This window comes from Molossus molossus, unplaced genomic scaffold, assembly GCF_014108415.1.
Source record: "Molossus molossus isolate mMolMol1 unplaced genomic scaffold, mMolMol1.p scaffold_m16_p_3, whole genome shotgun sequence".
NCBI classification, from domain to species: Eukaryota; Metazoa; Chordata; class Mammalia; order Chiroptera; family Molossidae; genus Molossus; species Molossus molossus.
Window position 1 is genome coordinate 117699773 of NW_023425366.1, and position 24012 is coordinate 117723784.

Below are 24012 nucleotides of genomic sequence, written 5' to 3' on the forward strand. Positions count from 1 at the left end.
GCCTTGGCAGCAGCACATACAGTACAGTACTACATGTCCTGGGGTAGACCAAGACTCCTCTTATCAGGCTCTTAACCCATCCAGGGTGTCCTGAGTCTTCTGTGCCCTCCCCCACCACCTCCTCCAGAAGCCAATGGGAGGCTTCAGTGTGATGCTCGTGAGATCAGGGAGGGAGGGAGGGAAGATACTGTGTTTGATTTAACAGAATTGAACTGAGTTCACTCAGAGACTCTCGAAGCCTCTGACTATGCCTCCCAGAGGAGAGATCGGACCCAATGGCACAGCTGCTTCCTGGGGATCAAGCTCTGGGGCCCAATGGCACAGCTTGTTTCATTGAGAGACTTTGTATCAGAGAAATTATTTTTAGTCCAGGAAGGAAGGTCACTGGGCATAAAGCCATCACCCTTGGTCTTTTTCATTCCAAATTGCTTAGCAGAAGGTCAGGGGCAGCTTGGCACCAAGTCCTAAAAACCAGGGAAGAGTATGTAAATATATATTCATACATGCACACACTTGACTTCTGTTCTTGCCTAGGAATGGAAATATACAATAATGTGAAGGTCATGGTAAACCCCCAAAATGGCATCCTCATCTCTCTTGCGACTATGCAGCCCTCTCACCCTCATCAGGATCAGAGGATGTTTTGAGAATATTAGAAATGCCACAGGTGGTTAGACCCAGTCTGTTCTGCCCAATGTCATCACGATCACCATCACTATCACCCTTACCATCATCACCACCATCATCATCACCACCACCACCACCATTATCATCATTATCACCATCATCATCATCATCATCATCACCATCACCATCACCATCATCATCACTACTCCTACCACATCATTGTCTTCATCATCACTGGTAGGGGACAAAAAGGACCTGTAGAAAGGGCTGTATTCTCCAGTGGAAAAGCCTTGACTACTGCTGTTGGTTACACGCCAAGCCCCAGGTGACCCACCCAACTTGGGAGCCCCCAGTGAGAATGAGTGGGGAGAGGGTGGGGGCAGAAGTTTCATGGTCAGGATTATTCAGCTGAGCAGCGGTTTGCAGCTTTGGCTGCACTAGAATTACCCAAGAATTTTTTTGTTAAAGTGCTGATGATGGGGTATACCCTAATTCAATCAGAACCTTTGAGGATGGGGAGAGGAATGGGACCAAGAACCTGAGAATTTCAGTGCTGAGAACATTGGCTTAGAGGCAGTTTTATCAGGTGGTATAGACTAGAGCTTCTCAAACTGCAATGTGAAAATGGATGGTTAAAATGCACATTCTGGTTTAGTGGGTTTGAGCTGGGGCCTGAGAGTCAGCATCTCTACCAGGGTCCCTGGCTGGTGCTGATGCTTCAAGGGCTACCCTCTGAGCGGGTGGGTAGCACCCCCTCCAGGGTTAGGCAATCTCTGCAACTCTGGAGTACAACGGCCTCAGCCAGTTGCTAGCTGTGTTATGTCGGGCAAGGCATTCAGTGTCTCTGATTCTAGTCTGGAAAATGGGGATAAGAGTAAGAGTTGTTTCATGGAAGCAACTAAAATCTAATAAGTTGAGTAAGACCAAGTAAATTAATGTTTTATATACAAAGTGCTTAAGCATTGCCCCGCACACTGAATAGTTGTACAAAATGTATCTCATTTGATATCGTGCTCCTCAGAGGACTTGCAGTCTCCTTGGGTTAAACCAAGTTCCTGACATAGATTTTTTTCCAGAGAGTGGTGGTGGGTTTAATCCGCAGGTAAAGGAATCAGGACGAATAGGTAGGTGTTCAGGTGGTAATAAAAGAAAATTTTAATGAGTAACCTTCAGCTTTCTCGCTAAAGGACTACAAATCCTTATTGTACCTTTTCATAGCATTTTCTGTGGGTCAGGCAGAGTCCCAGCCCTGGGAACACAGGGAGGATTTAGACCTTTGTTCCTGTAATCAGGAGCCAGGACGGGTCTGGAGTGTGAGCCTGGAGAGAAGGTACATGCAGAGAGGGGCGAGATACCCATGGGAAGGGGTATCCCGTCTTCCCTACATACCCCGTGGCAGGGAAGGCCTGGGCAAGGAGTGGGCAGTTCTGGGTTTCATCACCTAGTGCCAGACACTTGGTGTCTTGGGCAAGTCAAAGACTTTCTCTGGATCTTCATCTCTGAAAAGTGGCTGGCAGTAATGAGGGAGATTTGGATGCGGTCACATATGTGAAAGTGCTTGGGGAAGGGTTATATCACTATACGGGGCTCTTTTATAATAAAAGGTGCTTCAACGTCCCACTCTTCTGAATCTGATACGTTGCACCGGTGGGACTAATGAGAAAATATTTGTTTCTTGTTCCTGGAGGCTACCCCAGCTTTCAGGGCACAAGGTGTGTGGGTATCCCAAGGCAGAAGGGGTACCCCAAGAGTGGCTTTTCTTTATCGAGGCAGAGATAGGAAGACCAGGCTGTGGCCCGAGAGAGGGGGTGTATGTACTCAGCAGAAAGGAGGGAGGCTGCTTCCTCAGAAAGAATCCTTGTGAGTCAAGGGAGCCTGGGGCTATGCCAGCTGTCCCAGGGCAGGGCCCTGTGGTTCCTCATCCCCATGAGTCAGCAGCTGGTCCCCCACCACAGGCCTCCTTAAACAGGTCCCAGTCTGGTTGGGAGGGGGCAAAAGGGATAGGTTCAACCCTCACTTCTGACCCCATTTTCCAAATAAATTAAACTTGTCCCACCCTGGCTGGTTTTGTTCAGTGGTTAGAGCATCGGCCCGTAGTCCAGAGAGACCCAGGTTCAGCTCCTGCTAAGGGCACGTACCTCGACTGCAGTTTGTCCCCGGCTCCAGTTGGGGTCTTGTGGGTGGCAGCCAGTCGATGTGTCTCTCTCACATCGATGTTTCTCTTTCTCTCTTCTTCCCTCTCTCCCTCTTGCTCTATCTGAAGATGAATGCAAAAATGTTCTGGGGTAAGGATAAAAAAAAAAATTAAACTTGTCCCTTGACAGAGGGCTCGACACAGACTAGGCCCTATTTTGTTCTCTCCTGCTTGGTTCTCTCTGTGCCCTCAGCTTGCCGGTAAAGCCGTCAGCCTTTAGAAGGGGATACCCTCAGAAGAGGTTGGCTAAGGCCACTGGGAAGCCCTGGCCCTTCTAGTTTTGGATATCTTTTTCTCCTCAGGCCATGTCCCCTCTAATCTAAGGTAGCAAGGCCAGCAAATGCCTGCCCTTAAGGGGACAGAGTTGGATGTGTGACTTAATAAGGCTGAGAGCCACAAGTAATCCCCTAAGTACTCTGCCGTGTAACCTAAGATTATCTGGCCTGCATACACCTGTTTGCACTCCTTTGCTGATAGCAGTATAAAAAGCACGCTGGTTAATGACTCTAGGAACTGACAGGGCATCCGTCCTATCTTGGAAAGATCTCCTGGTAAGCCAGGCTGCACGTGCCTGCGTGCCTGCGGCAAGGTTGAGGAAGGACTGGAAGGGCTCACCCAGTTTCCATCCCTGCGCAGTCATCAGGGCCCATCGGGAGGCTCAGTCAGGGTCAGGGGAGGAACTGGGGGGGGGGGGTGCCAGCTGCTGGATACTGCAGTGACAGACGGTGGGCCTGTAACTCCCCCAGCCAGGGCCTCTATGTCTTGGGAGTGGGGCAGAGTAACACCCGCCCTGCTGGCTGCACTGCAGTTACCAAGGCCAGGGCGGGAGGTGCCACTGTGCCAGGCCCGCACCTCGCTCCGGAAGACAGGAGCTAGGTCGAGTTAGACTCTTTTGAGAAGCAAAGCGAGTGCCAACCCTGTGAAACTGACCAATCGTGTTCTAATCATTTAGAACTGCAAGTTTCTGCTTCGGGTGGCACAGAAGATGTTGGCAATTTGTTGGAGAATCATTTCTCTGCTGGAGATGCAAGTCTAGAGGAGAAGGAAAGGGCGCTTTATGCAGAGGCGGCCCCTCGAGAGAAGAACCTGCTCCTTCACTCCCCAGATGGCAGGGAGGCTGAGAGCTCGGAGAAGACTACTGCAGGGGCCTCCACCGCTGCCCCCAGCCCAGGCTCTGACCCTGAAGCCAGCCTTTCCAATACCTCAGCCTCAGCTCCCCCCGGGGACCCTGTGGAGCAACCAGGAGCAAGCACCCTCCCTCCAGAAGGGGAGGAGGGAACGGGGAAAGAGGGGAGGCCAGAGCTCAGTGTGAGAGAGGGCCCAGCAGAGGAGGCAGAAGGACAGGCTGGGAATGGCGTGGTCACTGAGGAAGCCAAGGAGGTCCTAGGGGACAACCCTACGCAGGGAGCAGCTGCGGGCACTGCAGAGCCTGAAGGCACAGGGGCCTTTCCTGTGGTGGTAGAGACAGCAGGCGAGGGCATCCCAGGATCTGATCAGGGGCCAGACGGGCCAGACGGAGTCATGGACGTGAACACAAAAGCCAGGGAGGGGCCTGAGGACCAGGGCGAGCCCAGCCCAGCTGTAGAGACAGGGGGCGCCCAGGAGGACCGCCCCCTGGAGGGCCAGGCACCAGGGATGTTGAAGGAGGATCTGGAAGCTGCGTCCTCTGAGGAAGAGGGTGGTGACCTCAGCAGAGGCGAGGAAGGAGGCGTTCCACCCCAAGAAGAATCAGAAGAGGACAGCGGCCATGGGGCTAGTTCAGAGGAAGCAGGGGGCTCCTCCGAGGAAGTGGGGGAACCCCAGGAAGCAGCAGGAAACCCAAGCCATGGGGACGAGGGGGCTCAGCTGAGCTCGGAGGAACCGAATCCAGGGCCCGAGGGGGACGAGGTCCCGGAGGCCGAGGCAGAGGAGCCCGTGGAGGGGCCTCAGGGTAGGGGACCACAGATTGCTCCGGCACTCGGGCAGCTGCGTTCTTCCTGGAAGTCTTGTATGTAGTGGGACAGGCAGGGACAGGGTGGGTCGGGAGAGCCCCAGCCAGCCCGGGTTTTCGGGGTAGAGGCCCGGTCCAGGGTACCCGGCCCAGGGGGTGTCTTCGGGCTGCTCATGAACCACTTCTTCCCAGTTTGGAGGAACTCAGTGAGGAGCCCTGCCATGGAGGGCCCAGAGGAACCTGGTCACTTCTGAGTTAGGTCCTCAGGTGTCTGCTCTTTAGGATCCCTGATATAGTTTAACACCAATGAGTGCCTTAGCCTGGAGGACAAGGGGCATAGTGAAAGGGTCTGAGGCCCTGTGCAGGCTGGTGGGGAGATGTATGGGTAGTGGGTATAGGTCGGGAGCCCCACCCCCCGAGGACCACATCAGTGGACTAACACATGGGGCCTCCCCTTGAAGGCTAGGCCATGTTAGATGGGGTGAACTGGGCCTGGGGTCAGGATTGGAATAAGAAATCTTAGGCTGGCTGTGACACTGATGTCCTGCAGATGTCCACCTGGGGCAGCAGCAGCTGCTGTCTCAGGCCTGGGGGATGGGCAAGGAGGAGGGCAGGGCCAAAGCCATTGGGTGACGTTGGGATGTATGGAACCCTAGGCATGGCCAGGATGCCCATGGCCACATCCACTGAGGGTGCTGGCCTGGACCAAGAGCTAGTCTTTAGGATGGAGGAGCTGGGGCCAATCTGTACCCTCCAATGTGACTTCCCATGGTTTCCCTGCAGAACCCAGTTTCCATACCTCTCATCAGCTACTTGTACCCTCTAGGGCCCTGGCAGTCAGCCAGTACCTTCCCTCTCCCTGTCGTCCCTGTCCTGGGTCTGGGGTGGACTGCCTGAGTCCCGAGATGCTCCACAAGACACATGGATTCTTCTCTGCTTCCATCCCTGGTGGAAACAGTCTCCCTCTGCCCCACAGGCCTAAGGCCATCCTACTTTTGATTACTTAAAAATCCTTTGTGTAGCCTGTTGGGTAGAAATGATCTCCCTGGGGACCTGCAGGCAGTCATGGGCATCTCCTCCTTGGTCAGAAGCAACAGTTGAACCCTTCTTCACCCAGTGGCTCCTCTTATGCATGCTTCATGGCAGCCTTGTAAATCTGATCACATGCTCATTTGGTCAGGTCAGTTCGCTTAGAACCCCTCCCTGGCTACCAGTACCCCTGGGACGAAATGCAGACTCCTATGGTCCTCTAAGACCTTGTATGGTTAGCTCCTGCCCCACAGTACACACCCCTCACTCACTGAGGCCCAGCCATCCTTCCTGCTAATCCACTTCTGTCTCCTGTCCCTATCCTCACCTAGTTAATTCTTCACACAACGGATCTCAGCTCATAGGTGGCCACTCTGGGAAGTTTTCTGTTTTCTTTCTTTTTTCTTTTTTTGGTACGTGCCCCTAGCGGGAACCGAACCTGGGACTCTCTGGTTCGCAAGCCGCCGCTCCAACCACTGAGCCAAACCGGCCAGGACCTGACCCCCTGCTAAGACTTCCTAGGCACACTTCTTAGGTCCTCATAGCTTCTGGAATCTTCCCTTCCATGGCCACATTACCGTTTATAATTATTACATTACTGTTGAGGACCTCCCCTCCTGCTCCACTAGACTGTAGGAATATGCCACAAAGTCAGGAGCTGTGTCTGTTTGGACACTTTGTATCCCCAGCACGACGCTCGGTGCTTGGCACATCACAAGTGCTCAGTCAATATTTGTTGACTACATAAAATGGATTGTGGAGCTTCAGAGAAGTTGAATTGGGATTTTCAAAGTCCCTCCTAGAGTTGTATTTGGCAAACCCTCTGTCAGCACTTCCTCAAGGCTCCGCCCTTTTCCATGTCTAGGGCCTTAGAGTCCAGCTGACTCTTCGCTTTGCTCTAACCCTGCTCTCTGCTTCCCTCCCCAGAAGAGGCGGAGGATGTGAGCGAAGAAGCCCCACTCAGGGACCGCTCCCACATCGAGAAAACTCTGATGCTGAACGAGGACAAGCCAGCTGATGATTACTCTGGTAACCAGAGGAAGAAGGAGCCGGGCCTGGGGCTGAGGCTGGGAGGGGGCTGGGGCTCTGAGGCCAGTGAACACCTCAGGGAGGAAAGCCTGGAGGTAGGGGCCTTCTTGGAGGAGGCTCTGCAAGCGCTGTCCACGGCCCCAGGCCTCTGGATTGGCAGCGAGGAGGTCAGGCAATCCAGGCAGAGGGGCCAGTGGAAGGGTGGAGGACAAATCCCAGGGCTGTGTCTGGGGATGCTGCCAGCTTCCACCCAGTAGCTGGGGAGGAGCGTTGATTAAGTTAATCACATTTGCTTTGATTTTTTACAGTTTATAAAGCTTTTGCATGCCCAATATTTCATTTTACCCTCATAATCCAAGGCTTTCAGTGGAGTTTACTGTCTCCTCGTAGCTGAGTTAGAGAAGCTCACGGCAAGGCCGAACTTTGCTCTGGCGCACAGCTAGAGAGGGGCCGTGCAGGGTGTGGGCTCTGAGCCTCAGGCCCTCTCCCCCACTTTGGGCCTCACACCCTGCTCCCAGCCTCCCCTCTGCGAGTCACTTCTCCCTGGAGTCATGCTTTCCCCAAGAAGATACTTGGGATGTCTGCATCCTCCTGGGGCCCCAGGGAGTGTGGCTAGAGGCCAAGGTGGCCATTCTGCAGGCCTGCTTAGCCCACACCTCCTTGTCCTCTGAGCCTAAGGCAAACACAAGTAGCGGTGGGGGCAGAGAGAAGGAGATGGGGTTCTTCCCTGCCATGGAAAGGGCTTTCAGAAGGCTGAGGTGGTGCTTCAGGGTACACTAGAAGAGGGAGGGAGGAGGTGGTTAGATTAAAAAGAAATAGCCCAGGAGGCTTTAGCGGATGGGGAGGGAATACCTTGGGTTTAAAGATTTCTGAGGGTTGGGATGTGGACCAGCTCCCTCGAACGCTAACATAAGGACAGTTGCTGGGCTGCAGATGTTCTCGGCTCCCCACTAGGCAGGGCTGGAGCTGCCCTGGGAAGTGACCTGGTCCACAGCAGTCAGCAGTCTGGAGTGCACCCTGCCTGATGCCCCCACCCCCATCCTCTCTGTCCCCAGCGGTACTGCAGCGGCTTCGAAAGATCTACCATTCGTCCATCAAACCCCTGGAGCAGTCTTACAAATACAATGAGCTTCGGCAGCACGAGATCACAGGTATGGCTGGCTCGCGTCCCAGGGTCGGGCTGGTACCTCCAACCCGTCCACACTCCCCCATGCGCAGGAGGTTCCTGAGCTCTGTGTGTGGTGGGCTTGAGGACCCTGCAGCTGAGCTCTCCTAAGTTCTTGGAGACCTCAGTCACAGAAACCATCCTTTCACTGCAAGAGTACCCCATCGTTTGCACAGGGTTTTCTGGAGAGCATTTCACTTGTAAGCACAGTACAGTTTTGGTTTCCAAGGGCAGTGATGCCAGCTTCTACCCCTTGCGTGCTCACGGGCCCACCAAGCTTCCTATTCATTTACTGATCATGTCTTAAGTCCCCTGATTGGCCTGGAATCCTTCCCTCTTCTTGTTTACTCCACTGGTCAGCTGGTCGGCTTCCCTCGGGTCGAGAGTATTTTATTTTATTTTATTTTATTTCTCTGGACCATAGGCCAATGCTCTAACCACTGAGTAAAACCAGCCAGGGCTATTTTATTTTATTTCTTTATTGATTTTTAGAGCGAGAGAGGAACAGAGAGGGAGAGAGAGATAGAAACATCGATGAGAGAGAACATTGATTGGCCGCCTCCTGCATGCCCCCCATTGGACATCAGGCCCACAACCTGGGCATGTGCTCTGACCCGGAATCAAACCGGCGACCTGTTGGTGCGTGGGCTGACGCTCAACCACTGAGCCACACCGGCCAGACTTGTCCGGAGTCTTTTAAAAACTAATTTTCAAAATAATAAAATATGCTATACTTTTTGCCAAAAATAACCCCCCAAATTCAAATAGTGTAAAATAGTATACATTGTAAAATGAAAACCCCTTTCTTGATTTCTCACTTCTCTAAGTCCACTCCCCGACTCCCACTGTTATCGTTTCTCATGAACAGAGTCCCTCTGCATACGTGAGCATCTACACGCATGTCTTTTCATGTTTCCTTTACAAAGTTGGGATCATGTCACAAAACTGTGTGTGTAGCTCCTCTTGCCCTTTCTGATCCTTGCATGGATGCACTGAAAACCTCCACCTACTGATGAGAACTGGGGTCTTTGCCATTATCCACTTTTTAAAAATATTAAAGCACTATTATAATTGTTACATATTTCATGCAAGTATATGTGTACAATAAACTTGTAGAAGTGGAACACTGGAAATGAAACATTTTGATAGTTGTTCCCAAATTGTTTTAGGTTGTACCAATTTGTACCCACAATGACAGGATATGAGAGCTTTTGTTTCCACGCAGTGATAGGTTTTTAAGTATTATTCATCTTTGAAAACTTGTTGTTTGAATGGTGAGTGGTATTACACATCTTTCTGTGTTAATTGGCTACTTCTGTATTATCTCATGGGATGCTCTTGATGGTTACGAAGTGGATAGGATATGACAGGGTATACCCTACCTTATTCCTGCTTTCCGGAAGAGGGACTGGACATCCAGAGAAATGCTGGGCTACCCAGGATCACACAGCTGGAACTAGGGCTATAACTCTCCTTCTCCGAGAGAAGGCCCTGTTTCACAATTATCTCTATTGTTTCTTGCAAGCCTAAGAGCAAAGAGCAGGTGTTGGTGTGAGGTCCCAGTCTCCCATTTGCTTTCCTGCCCTCCACTCTTGCCTTCCCCTGAGCTAGCAGATTGGCCTCGAGGCCCTGGGCAGCCCCAGGAATAGCACTCTGCAGGGAGGGCATCCTGACTCCTGAGCTCACTTTCCAGACTTGGTCTCTCTCTCCTCCTCTCCCACCAGTGCTGGGGCTCGGCTGTGCCCTTGGGCAGTCTCATGCATAACCTCCGCTCCAGTGTCTCACCTGTGGCCTCCTGCCTGTGTCAGTAACGCCCCCTGCTGCGGAGGGCTGAGAGAGCAGCCGGGGAAAGGCCTGGTAATGATTGGTCTCAGCTGCCAGCTGAAGCTCCAGTTCCCCTTGTTGTCCCCAGCCTGCGCCAGGGTAAAATAGACTTTTTGTAGGATCTCAGTGTCACTGGGGATTCCTGCCACCCTCTCAGCCTTTCTCTTCCTGTCCCTGAGCCAGGGGTTGATACCCACAGAGATGCCAGTGACTAATTGGGCAGGGCCACGGTGTTGTTTTCAGGCAATATACATGCGCCTGCCACTTACTAGATACCATCTTGGTCTTCTAGGACTTGGTTTCACCTTAGAGAAAAAAAACTGGTGCATCAAGAAGCAAGGTGCAGCCCTAGCTGAGTGGCTCAGTTGGTTGGAGCATCGTCCCATGCACCAAAAGGTTGTGGGTTTGATTCTGGTTAGGGCACATGCCTCGGTCATGGGTTCGATCCCCAGTAGGGGCGTGTATGGGAAGTGACTGATTGATGTTTCTCTCTCACATCGATGTTTTCTCCCTCTCTCTCTCTAAAAATCAATGGAAATATATCCTTGGGTGAGGATTTAAAAAAAAAAAAGAAGCAAGGTGGAGAAAAAGAATATCATACTCTTTTTTCTATAAAAAAAAAAGATGGGGGGGGCCTGGTCAGTTTGGCTCCGCGGTGGAGCACTGGCAGGCAGACCAATGAGTCATGGGTTCGATTCCAGCCAAGGGCATGTACCTCGGTTGCAGTTCCTCCCCGGCCCTAGTCGGGGTCATGAGGGAGGCGACCAGTCGATGTGTCCCTCTTATGTCAATGTTTCTCTCTCTCCCTGTCTCTCTACCTGAAGATAAATAGAAAAATGTCCTCGGGTGAGGATTAAAAAAAAAAGATGGGGAATACGTTCTCTGCTAGTGTTGCTTATATATGCATGGAAAGATCTGAAAGAATATGTAGGGGGTGTTATGGTCTAGGCAGATTGGGGACAGGGATGTGAGACCTCTCACTTGTGTAACTTTTTTTTTTTTTTTTGGTACGTGCCCCAGCGGGAACCAAACCCGGGACTCTCTGGTCCACAGGTCGATGCTCCAACCGCTGAGCCAAACCGGCCAGGGCTTGTGTACCTTTTTATAGTTTGATTTTAAAACAAAAAATCCTCACCCAAGGACATGCTTAGAGAGAGTAAAGGAGAGAGAGAGAAACATCAGCGTGAGAGAGAAACATCAATCAGTTGCCTTCCACATGTGCCCTGACAGGGATCAGATAGCAACCCAGGTATGTGCCCTGATTGGAATCAAACTGGCAACCTTTCGGTGAACAGGACGATGCTCAATGAACTGAGCTACTCCAGCTGGGCTTTTACATTTTGATTTTTGAACCAAGAAATTAAATAAATTAAAACAGAAAAAATAAATGGAATTCCTGCTCTTTTGAGGCCTATCTATCTGCCAGGTTCAGGGAGACAAAGAAGTCCAGAGAATTTTAGGCACTAAATTATGCAGAGCTGACCCTATGTGGTTCAGACAAGGGTTGAAAGAGCTGGGGCCTGAAAACCAGCATAAGGGTGGCTGCGTCCCATGTCAAAAGCCTCTCTTCCTCCCCCTGCCGCCCCCTGGTTCTGAAAGCACTGGAGAATTCTTTTTCTTCTAGGGATACCAAGTGAAGTGGTCCATGCAGAGTGTTCTCTCCAATATCAGACACAGGGCCCATGAACCCCAAAATTGCCTAGTCAGTGCTTGGTCTTGGGACCTGGCAAATATGTCATGGACTTTGGATAATATTTGAGACTGGCCCCAGAGCCCAGGGTTGGGCTGAGCCTGAGATGGGATTTCAAGAGGCACAGCTAAGGGGAGGGAGGCTGGGGACAGGTAACATCAGAGTACAGGCTGCCTAAGATTGTACAAGCCTCTCTCATACCCTTTCTTCTGTTACCAATCCAGACAGAGTTTTCACCGCTCCCCATGTGGCAGCTCTCTGCTCTCCTTTTATGAACCCTTCTCTCCCAGATCTGAACTGGGAGGCCTCATTCAGAGTAAGCTCTGTGTCAGTGTCTGTTGACTTGACTTAGTGCCTCTTTCTGGTGCTAGTGTGCCAAGCATCTGGCAAGGTCCAAATGGTGTCTTCTGGTGTTTTTTAACTGGGTGATTGTACTTACGTAGCACGAGATGTGCCACTGATTGCTACATGCTGTCTGGTCCAACATAGAATTCCACAACCTAATTAGAGGGACTGTCTGGGAGTCAGTGTGAAGGGCTGTGTTGCTCCTGTAGTGAGAAACTTGTTAGCTCACGTCCACCTCACTCCTGCTGCTTACAGATGGGGAAATCACTTCCAAGCCAATGGTGCTGTTCCTGGGACCGTGGAGCGTTGGCAAATCCACCATGATAAACTACCTCCTTGGGTTAGAAGATACTCGTTACCAGCTTTATACAGGTAAGAGTGAGATTTTCTTGTGTGACTCTTGGTATTTCAATGTCATATGTAGAATCGCTATAAAAAATTAAAACATTTATATGTGTCTTCAATATAATACGGAAAAGCACATATAAGTCACCAGCAGCTACACTCATGTTGGTAACAGCATTATTCATAATACACAAGAGGTGGACACAACCCAAATATCCATCGATATATGAATGCATAAAGAAAATGTGGTCCATCCATATCGCCAAATATTATTCAACCTTCATAAGTAATAAAGTTCTTTTACTTATTTTTTATTTTTATCCTCACCTGAGGACATTTTTGCATGTATCTTCAGATAGAGCAGGAGGGAGAGAGAGAGAAACATCAACGTGAGAGAGACACATCAACTGGTTGCCACCCACACGACCCCAGTTGGGGCCAGGGACAAACTGTAACCCACGTACGAACCCTTAGCGGGAACCAAACCCAGGACTCTCTGGTCCATGGACCGACACTCTAACCACTGAGCAAAACCGGCCAGGGCTCTAATAAAGTTCTGATATATACTACAACATGGATGAACTTAGGGGATTTTACGCTAACTGAAATAAACCATTTTTATTAATATATTTTTATTGATTTTAGAGAGAGAAGGGAGAGCGTGCGTGAGAGAGAAACATCAATGTGAGAGAGAAACATGGATTGGTTGCCTCCTGTAGGAGCCCTGACCTGGGATTAAACTCAAAACCTGGATATATGCCCTGACCAGGAATCAAACCCGTGGCCCTTTGGTACCGGACAGGACAAAATTAACCGATTTGTCACATGATTCCACTTATATGAGGTCTTTAGAGTCATCAAATTCATAGAGACAGAGAGTAGAATGATGGTTGTTGCCAGGTGCTGGGGAAGGTAAAATGGAGAGTTAGTGTTTAATGGATACTGTTCAGTTTGGAGTGATGAAACGTTCTGGAGATGCATGGTGGTCATAGGTGAAGGTGAATATACTTAATGCTGCTGAACTGTACACGTGAAATGGTTAAAGTGGTAAATTTCATGTTATATATATTATCACAATTTAAAAAAAAGAAATCAGCCCTGGCCGGTTTGGCTCAGCGGTTAGAGCTTCGGCCTGTGGTCCAGAGAGACCCGGGTTCGGTTCCCGCTAAGGGCGCATACCTCGGTTGCAGTTTGCCCCTGGCCCTGGTTGGTTGTGCGGGTGGCAGTCACTCGATGTGTTCCTTTCACATCGATGTTTCTCTCTCTCTCTCTCTGTTCCTCTCTCTCCCTCCCACTCTACCTGAACAAAAAATGGAAAAATGTCCTCGGGTGAGGATGAAAAAAAAAAAGAAATCACACCCTGGCCGGTTTGGCTCAGTGGTTAGAGTGTTGGCCCATGGACCAAAGAGTTGCGGGTTTCATCTGGCATGTATCTCGGTTGCAGTTCAATCCCCAGCCCTGGTCGGAATCACATGGGAGGCAACCAATCTATATGTCTCTCTCACATTGATATTTATCTCTCTCTCTTTCCCCCTCCCTCCCTTCCTCTCTATCTGAAAATCAATGGAAAAATATCCTTGGGTGAGGATTTAAAAAAAAAGTCACTAGTTTTGCAAACATAGTATCAAATTCTTGTGGCAAACCCTCCCTGAAATGCCTTGGTCACCCACCTACTTTGCAATAGGTCTCTTCCCCAGAGATGACTGTTCCTACTAACCTTGTGCTTATCTGTGCAGGCGCTGAGCCCACCACCTCTGAGTTCACGGTCCTCATGCACGGGCCCAAGCTCAAAACCATCGAGGGTATTGTCATGGCTGCTGACAGTACCCGGTCCTTCTCACCCCTCGAGAAGTTTGGCCAGAATTTCCTGGAAAAGCTGATTGGCATTGAGGTTCCCCACAAACTTCTAGAGCGGGTCACTTTTGTGGATACACCAGGCATCATTGAGAACCGAAAGCAGCAAGAAAGAGGTAATTTGGCACTCATTTCTGACGCAGGGTGAGCTTTGTCTTAGAAAACTCTTTTCGAGCCCTGGCCAGTTTGGCTCAGCGGTTGGAGCGTCCACCTGCGGTACAGAGAGACCCGGGTTCGGTTCCCGCTAAGGGCATGTACCTCGGTTGCAGTTTGTCCCCGGCCCTGGTTGGTCGTGAGGGTGGCAGCCACTCGATGTGTCCCTGTCACATCGATGTCTCTCTCTCTCTCTCTTCCTCTCTCTCCCTCCCGCTCTGTCTGAACAAAAAAAAATGGAAAAATGTCCTCGGGTGAGGATAAAAAAAAAAAAAAAAGAAAACTCTTTTCGACAGTGGGTGGTAGGCAGGCAGGGAAGAGGAAATGTGGCCAGCATTGTCCAATACCAGAGGACGTGTTCTCTGCTTCCAGCCCCTTCTTGTTGTCACTGGGGTGCCACTTAGGTGTTGGGTACCTTGTCCTTTTACCTCCCCAAGGACCGATCTGGTTTGGAGGTGATCATTATTTTCCCAAGAGGAAGCTGATCTTCTCTGTAAGGAGCTCCTCAAGGTCCACACTGGGGCTGAGCAGTCTTTAGGAGGCCCAGGCTGTCCTGGCTGATCAAGGGCCTGGGTTAATTGGATCTCAGTCCAGGTGTACTTGACCTCTGGCTGACCTGGGGCTGGGTTGAACCTGACCGTTAATTCTTCCTGCTTTACCAGGCCTACTTCACCATAAGCCTGTATCAAAAGCCCTGCTTGCCTTAGGTGACAGAGGAGAGCCACTTTGGGCCCGGCAGACACTGGTCTGTACATAGGCCGCTGAGTATCGCCATGACTCAGGGTTATCTGCAGAGATGAGTCATTACAGGGCATTTGTAGGGTATATGACCAGATAATAGACCTCAGTTTATGGCTATCACTCCCATTTTAGTTATAATCAGACCCTGTTTCATAATTAGTAATAATATTATCACTAATCATTATAATAGTAAATTGACCTTTATTATAGTCCTTGTATATATCAGATAATTTTATGCATTCTTGGTTGATCGTTGAAAAAATTCCCAAGACGGGTATTTCTAGTCTCCTCATTTTTTTTTTTTTTTTTGGTATATGCCCCTAGCTGGAACCGAACCCGGGACTTTCTGGTCCGCAGGCCGATGCTCCAACCGCTGAGCCAAACCGGCTAGGGCTAGTCTCCTCATTTTGAAAATAAGAAATTGAAGGAATAAAAATATATTGAGCACCTGCCATGTGACTGGCAGTTTTAGTTAGGTGCTTTCCTATATTTGTAGCAACACAGTACTCTTTATATCAACTTAGGTTTCATAGTTCTTGTCATTTTGTAGCCAAAATGCTAAAACTTAGAATCATTTAATATTCAGCTGGCCAGTGACAAAACTCTGATTCTAGCCCAGGTCGTATGCTACATTTGCATTTCTTTCCCCTAAATGATGGATCTTCTCATTTCAATGACAGTTGATACACAATATTATACTAGTTTCAGGTATACAACATAGTGATTAGACACTCATAAAGCTTACAAAATGATCACCCCAATAAGTCTAGTACTAATGGATCCTCTCTTTCACATCTTTCTTTTTTTTTTATCCCCACCCTAGGACATTTTTTTTTTTTTTCATTTATCTTCAGATAGAGTGGGGGGGGGGGGAGAGAGAGAAACATTGATGTGATTGCCACCCACATGACCCCAACCGGGGCCGGGGACAAACTGCAAGTGAGGTATGTGCCCTTAGCAGGAACGGAACTCAGGACTCTCTAGTCTGCGGGCCAATGCTTTAACCACTAAGCCAAACCAGCCAGGGCTCTTTCACATCTTTCTAATTCCCTGACTTCTTTCCTTCGCCACTGCCCCAGATCTTTTTATTTTATTTTATTTTATTTTTGTTACAGATGTTTCTCCTTTTTTACCCCATTGAGACCCCCCTCCCGTCCGGGTTTTGTTGTCCATGTCCATCGGTTATGCGTACATGCGTATAAGTTCTATGGTTTTTCTTTTCCCTCCCCCACACCCCCTCTTCTGAGGGTTGTCAGTCTGTACCCTACTTCTATGTCTCTGGGTCTACCCTATTCCTTAGACTGTTATGTTCATTATATTTCACAAATAAGTGAGATCATGTGGTATTTGTCTTTTTCTGCTTGGCTTGTTTCACTTAGGATAGTACTTTCCAGGTCCCTCCATGTGCCCCAGATCTTTTTAGACAGTAGGAAAATCTCCACCTCACAAAAAGCATTTTGCTTCCCTGGAGCCTTGGATTCCACTTAGATTAAAGCAAGGATCAGGGTCTTTTTGGTTGAAGGTTGACAACAGGCAGGAGATATGCAACTAATTCTTTAAGTCTTCAGAAGGTCAGAAAATCCTTAACACTGTTCGTTACACTCAAACTTCGGTTCGTGAACGTTTCCCATCTAAAACAATTTGGTTCTCGACCAAGTTGTTCACGGAAAAATGTCTCGATTGTGGAACAAAACTTCGCTTGTCAACCTGACAACCCTTTCATGCTGATACGTGAGCAGACAAAAAGCATCTCTCAGGTCAAACTAAGGAGAGAATGCCCCAGTATGAGTCAGTTTACAGCTACACCTCATCTTGTTAACATCTCAGGAAATCTATATATTGCTTTTGTTGCTGGAGAAATGGACAATTAGCACAATTTTAAAACATAAAGAGGCCATCAAGAGTGTTAATGTTGCCAAAGATGTGAAAGAAACAATGATCACAGGCAATTAAAGAGGTAAAAAAACTTGTTGATTTCGATAAATGAAGAGCAGTTAGCCAGTGACGGCATTTTGGAGGCAATGGTATGAGAAAAAGTGAAGCTACTACAGACCGACCTCCTGAAAGACACCCCTGGAAAGAGAGCTGAAAGTGATTTGTTTAAGGCCAGTAAGGGGTAGTTTGATAAATTTAAGAAAATAAGTGTTGCCCTGGCCAGTTTTGTTTAGCGGTTAGAGCGTCAGCCTACGGTCCAGAGAGACCCGGGTTCGGTTCCTGCTAAGGGCACGTACCTCAGTTGCAGTTTGTCCCCGGCCCTGGTTGGTCGTGCGGGTGGCAGACACTCGATGTGTCCCTTTCACATTGATGTTTCTCTCTCTCTTCTTCTCTCTCCCTCTCACTCTATCTGAACAAAAAATGGAAAAATGTCCTCGGGTGAGGATAAAAAAAGAAAATAAGTGTTTGTTTATAGATTAAACAGTACATTAGACATGTACTGTATATAAGAAAGGTTAAAATGGAATCATTTCGGGGTCTGAAACAAATGAATTCAATTTACATTATTATTTAAAATAAATATATATTTGTATTGATTTTTAGAGAGAGAGGAAGGGAGAAGGAGAAAGAGATAGAAACATCAATGTGAGAGAGAACCTACTGGGGATCAAGCCCGCAACCTGGGCATGTGCCCTGACTGGGAATCGAACCAGTGACCTCTTGGTGCATGGGTCAGTGCTCAACCACTGAGCCACATTGGCCGGGCCATATTATTTCTAATGGGAAAAAGTGATTTAGTTTTTGAACAAATCACTTCTTGAGCAGCCTTCTGGAACGAATTAAGTTCGAGAACCGAGGTTCCATTGTGGAATGGTTCGTTCTGGCGAGAGGTGCGAGGGGCTTATGCTAATGCTTGCTCAGCCTGACTTCTCACTCCCTCTTCCAAAGGCTACCCCTTCAACGATGTGTGCCAGTGGTTCATTGACAGAGCTGACCTCATCTTTGTCGTCTTTGATCCAACCAAGCTGGACGTGGGTCTGGAGCTGGAGATGCTGTTCCGCCAGCTGAAGGGGCGTGAATCCCAGATAAGGATCATCCTGAACAAGGCTGACAACCTGGCCACACAGATGCTTATGCGGGTCTATGGGGCTCTCTTCTGGAGCTTGGCCCCGCTCATCAATGTCACTGAGCCCCCAAGGGTCTATGTTAGCTCCTTCTGGCCACAAGACTACAAACCCGATACTCATCGGGACCTGTTTCTCAAGGAAGAGATCTCTCTCCTGGAAGACCTGAACCAGGTGATCGAGAACAGGTTGGAGAACAAGATTGCCTTCATCCGACAGCATGCCATCCGGGTTCGCATCCATGCCCTCTTGGTCGACCGCTATCTGCAGACGTACAAGGACAAAATGACCTTCTTCAGTGACGGAGAGCTGGTCTTTAAGGACATTGTGGAAGATCCTGATAAATTCTATATCTTCAAGACCATCCTGGCAAAGACCAATGTCAGCAAATTTGACCTTCCCAACCGCGAGGCTTACAAGGACTTCTTTGGGATCAACCCCATTTCCAGTTTTAAGCTCCTGTCCCAGCAGTGCTCCTACATGGGGGGCTGCTTTCTGGAGAAGATTGAGCGGGCCATCACCCATGAGCTCCCTGGCCTCCTGGGAAGCCTGGGGCTGGGGAAGAATCCAGGTGCTCTCAACTGTGACAAAACAGGGTGTGGTGAAACCCCAAAGAATCGCTATAAGAAACACTAGGTTGTTGTGTGGCCATTCTCGGGTTCCTGTTGGTGAATGAGCTTGTGTCCTAACTGTCTGAGAAGTCCTGGTTTATTAGCCCTTTGAGCCACGCTGGCAAGAACCATTACACATTGGAGATTTGGGAGTTAATTGAGGCCAGTGGTGGGGGAAGGTGTGGGTCGAGGGAGGAGAGTGGAAACTGTGAATTATAGTGTGCTTGTCTCATTGCTTCAATTAGGAGGCCTGATTGAGGCAAGTCAGGCCACACCTGCTTTTCCTGGGTCCTATCTTGAAGGGACAGAGAGCAGCTAAATTCTAGTGTGTACTGAATTAATGAGCATTAAATAAGCTAAAAGCAGCTGAAGTCCCCTTTCCCCCATAAGCTAGGAAAAGAGAAGACTTGAGTCTGTAGGGCTGCCCAGGTCCATTGTGGCTGCCTTCCACACAGTCTTCTGTTTGTCCCCAGCCCTGAGCTATCTCCTACACTTGGGGTGACGTCAACGGAGGACAATCTCTAGGGCCTGAATCAACTTTGGTTTCAAGCCTACCCCCAGTCTCTCTTCCCTGTTTTCTCAAGGGGTGGGAGGGATGGTTTTGGATACCCAAACACAAAGAGAGAATGAGAGTTCCCAGGCCAAGAGAAGGATATGCCTCCCCCATGCCATTTCTCTGATGTGGTGTTCTAAGCCGCTGGGAAGCTGAGTCCCTTTATTGGCCCCAAGAGGAGGGTCCGTGTTCTGTGTATTCAGGTAGTTCACTGGAAGTCACTTCAGTGAAAGTACTGGAAGGGCTCAGAGGGTTAATTGGTTTGCAGTGTGTCTTTGTTTATTGCATGTCTTGGAAAACCTGGACCCCAAAGTCATTGGGTTTCAGAGGGGACAATGGAGACCTTGCTCCTTTTCGTTGGGGACTTCTCTGGGCAGCCCACCTTTTCCAAATTTAAGAGGAGGCTGTGTCCACAACTTCTCTGTGGAGACACTCAGCAGAAGAGTTGTTCCTTCCTGGTTTTCATCACCATGGCTTTCTCTTTCCCTTCTTCTCCATTCCCTGATGTGCCAACACTCAAAACTCACAGGAGTCAGAACCAGCACCAGCCACTCAGTGTCAGTGACAACTAAGGCTTAACCTTCAGTTTCCCACTTGAACTTGATGCTGATACCCACTGGACACGCTGCAGGAAAGCCTGGGCCTTCAAATACCGATAAGTGTGGATATTTGTGCATTATGTTGTCCAAGAGAGATTAGGGAGGTAACAGGTGCCAGCAGGCAAAAGAACTTGTTGTGAGAGTCCTGCCTAGCAGGTGTGCCACCCAGGAGGGCAGCGAGGGACAGAGTATGGGGGAAGGACCCTGGAAGGAAGAGGCCATTTGACAAAAAGTGGGTGAGTGAAGAGTCTGTGCAAATCCTGGAGACCTGGCCCAGGGCTGCCCCGAGGGGCTCCTGCCTAGTGAGCCAGCCTTTCTTGGGAGTTTTACCAGGAGGCATGGGTCAGGACCTGCCAGCACCAGGAGGTCATCCTGGTGCAGAAGGAAAGTGACGATGGAGCCAGAGGGAGAGGCACTGAGGATTAGGCAGTGGAAGTAAACTGGCGATCAGATTAGGTCCATGCAGAGAACTGCAACTTCGGAATTCCTGTTTCTCAGAATTAGTAGCACTCTGGTACAGCTGCAACAGGGGCTGCTGCTTTTGGCTTTGTGGAGGACCCGGAACCTCCCACGAGAAAGCCAGAGGCTCCTCAGCCTCCAGGACATTGTTTCTAAGTACAGAACCAACAGAGAAGAAAAAGGGTCTGCTAGGGGTGTCCAAGGAACCTGGTGACAGGGCCCGAGGAGCTACTTTTCTTCTCGCCAAGAACCAACCCTCTCTGTTATTTGCCCTCTCAAGAGTCTGCTCTCCCACCTTGCTCCTTAATGCCCCTCAATGCACTTGAGCTCCTCTCGGCATATCCGTGTTTCTCAGTGCAGTAGGGGAAATAAAATGTGCAGAACTGTATGGGCATTGTCATAGCTGCTGTCACCGTTGCTTTGGGGGAAGAAGGTGAAATGAAGCTAATACATTCATATATTTATGTTTTCAGGGGGGTGACATTGTCGGTGTGATTTCCCCCCCTTTTCTTTTCTCCATCCATTTCCCTTTTCTTACTCCTGATCCTGGGCTCACTCCTTGATTTACCTTTTCTCTAACTGTCCCCAGGCTTGCCTGTCAGAGAGCTTGGACTTGAAGAGCTGTTTTGTGCCCCATTCTGTGGAGGTGGATTTTAAACAGAATTCTGACTTTTTTTGGGGGTGGGTGGGTGGGTGGGATGAGAGTTGGGGGAAATTTAGGCTCCAGAGATCCCTCAAGAGGAGTATCTATAAGTATTTGTGCCTGAACAGTTGCTGTTTCTCCCAAAGTGGAACCTTTCCAGTGTTCTTTCCATTCTGAGTTCATCAGGTAGAAAGTCTCAATAAAGTTCCAATCTCTCTTTAACACCTTGTACTTTGATTGTATCCAATCAGTTCAATGTCTTTATCTTCCCTTTTTTAAAAAAAAAAAAATGTTTTTATTGATTGAGAGAGAAAAAGAGAGGGAGAGAGAAACTTTGAGGTGAGAGAGATACATCTATCAGCTGCCTCCTGCATGTCCCCCACTGGGGATCCAGCCTACAACCCAGGCATGTGCCCTGACCAGGAATGGAACCAGGACCCCTCAGTCCATGGGACAGTGCTCAGTCCACTGAGCCACACCGGCTGAGTTATCTTCCTTTATATCTAGTAGAGTATACTGATTTTTTTTAAATCCTCACCTGAGGATATTTTTCCATTTATCTTCAGATAGAGCAGGAAGAAGAGATGGTAGGGGAGAGAGAGAGAGAGAGAGACATCGATGTGAGAGAGACACATCGATTGGTTGCCTCCCACATGACCCCAACTGGGCGGGGGCCAAACCAAAACTGAGGTATGTGCCCCTAGCCAGAACTGAACCTGGGACTCTTTGGTCCATGGGCCAAAGCTCCAGCCACTGAGCCAAACCAGCCAGGGTGTAGAGTATACTGATTTTTTTTTTTTTTTTTAATCCTCACCCAAGGATATTTTTCCATTTTTTTGTACAGATAGAGTGGGAGGGAGAGAGAGGAAGAGAGAGAGAGAGAGAAACATCGATGTGAAAGGGACACATCGAGTGGCTGCCACCCGCACGACCTACCAGGGCTGGGGACAAACTGCAACCGAAGTACATGCCCTTAGCGGGAACCGAACCTGGGTCTCTCCAGACCGCAGGCCGACGCTCTAACTGCTGAGCCAAACCGGCCAGGGCGAGTATACTGATTTTTATTAAGACTTTTTTAGAGGAGTTTTAGGATCACAGCAAAACTGAGAGGAAGGCAGAGATTTTCTGTATACCCCTCCCCCAGTATCAACACCCCCACAGAGTAGTACATTTGTTACAACTGATGAATCTGCCTTGACCTGTCATAGTCACTCAAAGGCCATAGTTTACATCAGGGTTCACTCTTGGTGCTATATATTCTATGGGTTTGGACAAATGTATAATGACATGTATCCACCATTACAGTGTCATACAGAATAGCTTCGCTGTCCTGAAAATCCATTGTACTCCACTTATTCATTCCTCTTGGCTGCTCTCACCTCCATATACTAATTTTTTTTTGTGTGGTACGTGCCCCTAGCGGGAACCGAATCTGGGACTCTCTGGTCCGCAGGCCAACGCTCCAACTGCTGAGCCAAACTGACCAGGGCCCATACAGTAATTTTCAAGTTTCTTGGGGGTAGATTGAAAATTTATAATTGCCTCCCCATCCCCCTCCCTGCCTTCTTTTCAAGCTTCCTCCTTCTAGCCTCCCAGTGTCAAAGATGACTGGTTCCTTCAGTTGGCTAGGAAACTAAGTCCTGCTATTGTATGGCAGTGAACTTGAAGAAACACTCTCCTTAAATTGTCATTCTCCCTGGCCTCTGTGGCAGTAGCTCAATAATAGGAGTTATTGAAATCTATCCCAAATTTCTCACAGAGGCAGCTCAGGCTGTCACAACATTTGGTCCATGCCCTCAGTCACACAGCTGCCCACTTGGTACCTGAAGGCTGTGGTGGAGGGAGCCCAAAGGTCTGCCCTGAAGGTAAGGATGGTGCCTCCCCTTGGCTTCTACAGGGCCTCCTGCCTGTCTTGTCTTTAAAGAAACCTGAACCTGTCCTTATTTTCCCAAACCTGTGCCTTTCAGAGCAGAGATCCTCCCTTCCCCCACACACGTGAGAGCACGTTTCTGAAAAGCAAAGGAACTGGGCCCTGCGAGCTGGTGGGAGGTTGGACCACCATGCCGGAGAAGGTGCCAGATTCAGCGGCAGGGCCACGAGCTCTGGGTTTTCCTGTCTGAAGGGGCTGATCTTAGGGCCTGATGAGTAGGGCAATGCAGTTCCTTTCCTCCCTCTCCCTTCTCTCCCCTCTTGATTAGTGGTCCACGGCCCACCATCTGAGCAACCAAGCAAGCTGGCCTAAGACCACTTCTGCCCACTCACCCCTGCCCCACGTCACCTCTCCCCCCCATGACTGCTGTCAGTATTTTCCCACGACTGGGAGAAATATGGAGCTTTTCCCTGAAAAAGGGATGGTAGGTGAGATCTGTTTTGAAGATAAATATAACATGCCAGAACAGATTGGAGTGATCAAAATTGGGCTATTTCACAAGCCTCATACCCTACCACCTCTAGGTTAAATCTGCCATTATGGCGATAGGGAAACAGAAACACAAAATGAAGGAAGAAAAGTCGAAGACCATTCTAAACATAGGCGATGGCATGTGGGGCTGAATGGAGAGTGTCTCTGTGGGTATGTGTATGTACTCTCTGGATATATGGGGGTTACATGTGGTTATATGTATAAAGGGTGTGCAGACACCTTCATGTAACATCTGTGCATGGGGAAACATGCATATGTGAGTTTTTGTGGCCAAATGATGCCCAGGTACCTAGCACAGTGCCTGGCATGTAAGACTCATCACCTATGTGGAAACAGAATGAAAGAAAGAGTAAGTAGGTTTGGGGAACTAAAGATGTGGTCTGTGCATTGTATGTTGTGTGGAGGGGGTCCAGAGGAACAGGTATGTCTGGGGTGGGTGGGTAGGCATAGCTGTGAAGAAGCAATTGTACGAATGACGTGGGAACAGATTAGGGGAGCATGTGTGTAGGCAGATGCATGAGTGGAGTGAACCCGAAGCCCCAGCCAGTGTGGAGACCCAGGAAGATTTCAGCCATAGGAGGACATACGTCCAGACCCTGGGCTTTGCAGGAGTTGGATCCTACCCCAGTAACTGAGGTGAAAGAGCCTTCAGAAGCTCACAAGTTCTGGCAACATTTCATGCCAATTCCACTTTCTGTGACATTAGTCTGAGGCTTTTCCCAATCCAGGGAAATCTTAAT

At 49.2% G+C, this 24012-nt stretch overlaps 1 protein-coding gene across 2 annotated transcripts in view; it reads left to right on the forward strand.

Moving 5' to 3' along the window:
* SRL (sarcalumenin) overlaps window positions 1-20883 on the forward strand; it is a 42182-nt gene extending 21299 nt beyond the window's left edge. The window contains exons 2-7 of one of the 2 annotated variants that reach the window (XM_036280646.1): window positions 3774-4751; window positions 6708-6809; window positions 7865-7960; window positions 12089-12205; window positions 13915-14148; window positions 17810-20883. In XM_036280646.1, the coding sequence (XP_036136539.1) occupies window positions 3774-4751; window positions 6708-6809; window positions 7865-7960; window positions 12089-12205; window positions 13915-14148; window positions 17810-18621 (2339 nt within the window). In that variant the 3' untranslated portion in view covers window positions 18622-20883. The remainder of the gene's footprint in view (window positions 1-3773; window positions 4752-6707; window positions 6810-7864; window positions 7961-12088; window positions 12206-13914; window positions 14149-17809) is intronic. The other variant, XM_036280647.1, reaches the window with a different exon arrangement.
* The last annotated feature ends 3129 nt before the right edge of the window (window positions 20884-24012 follow it).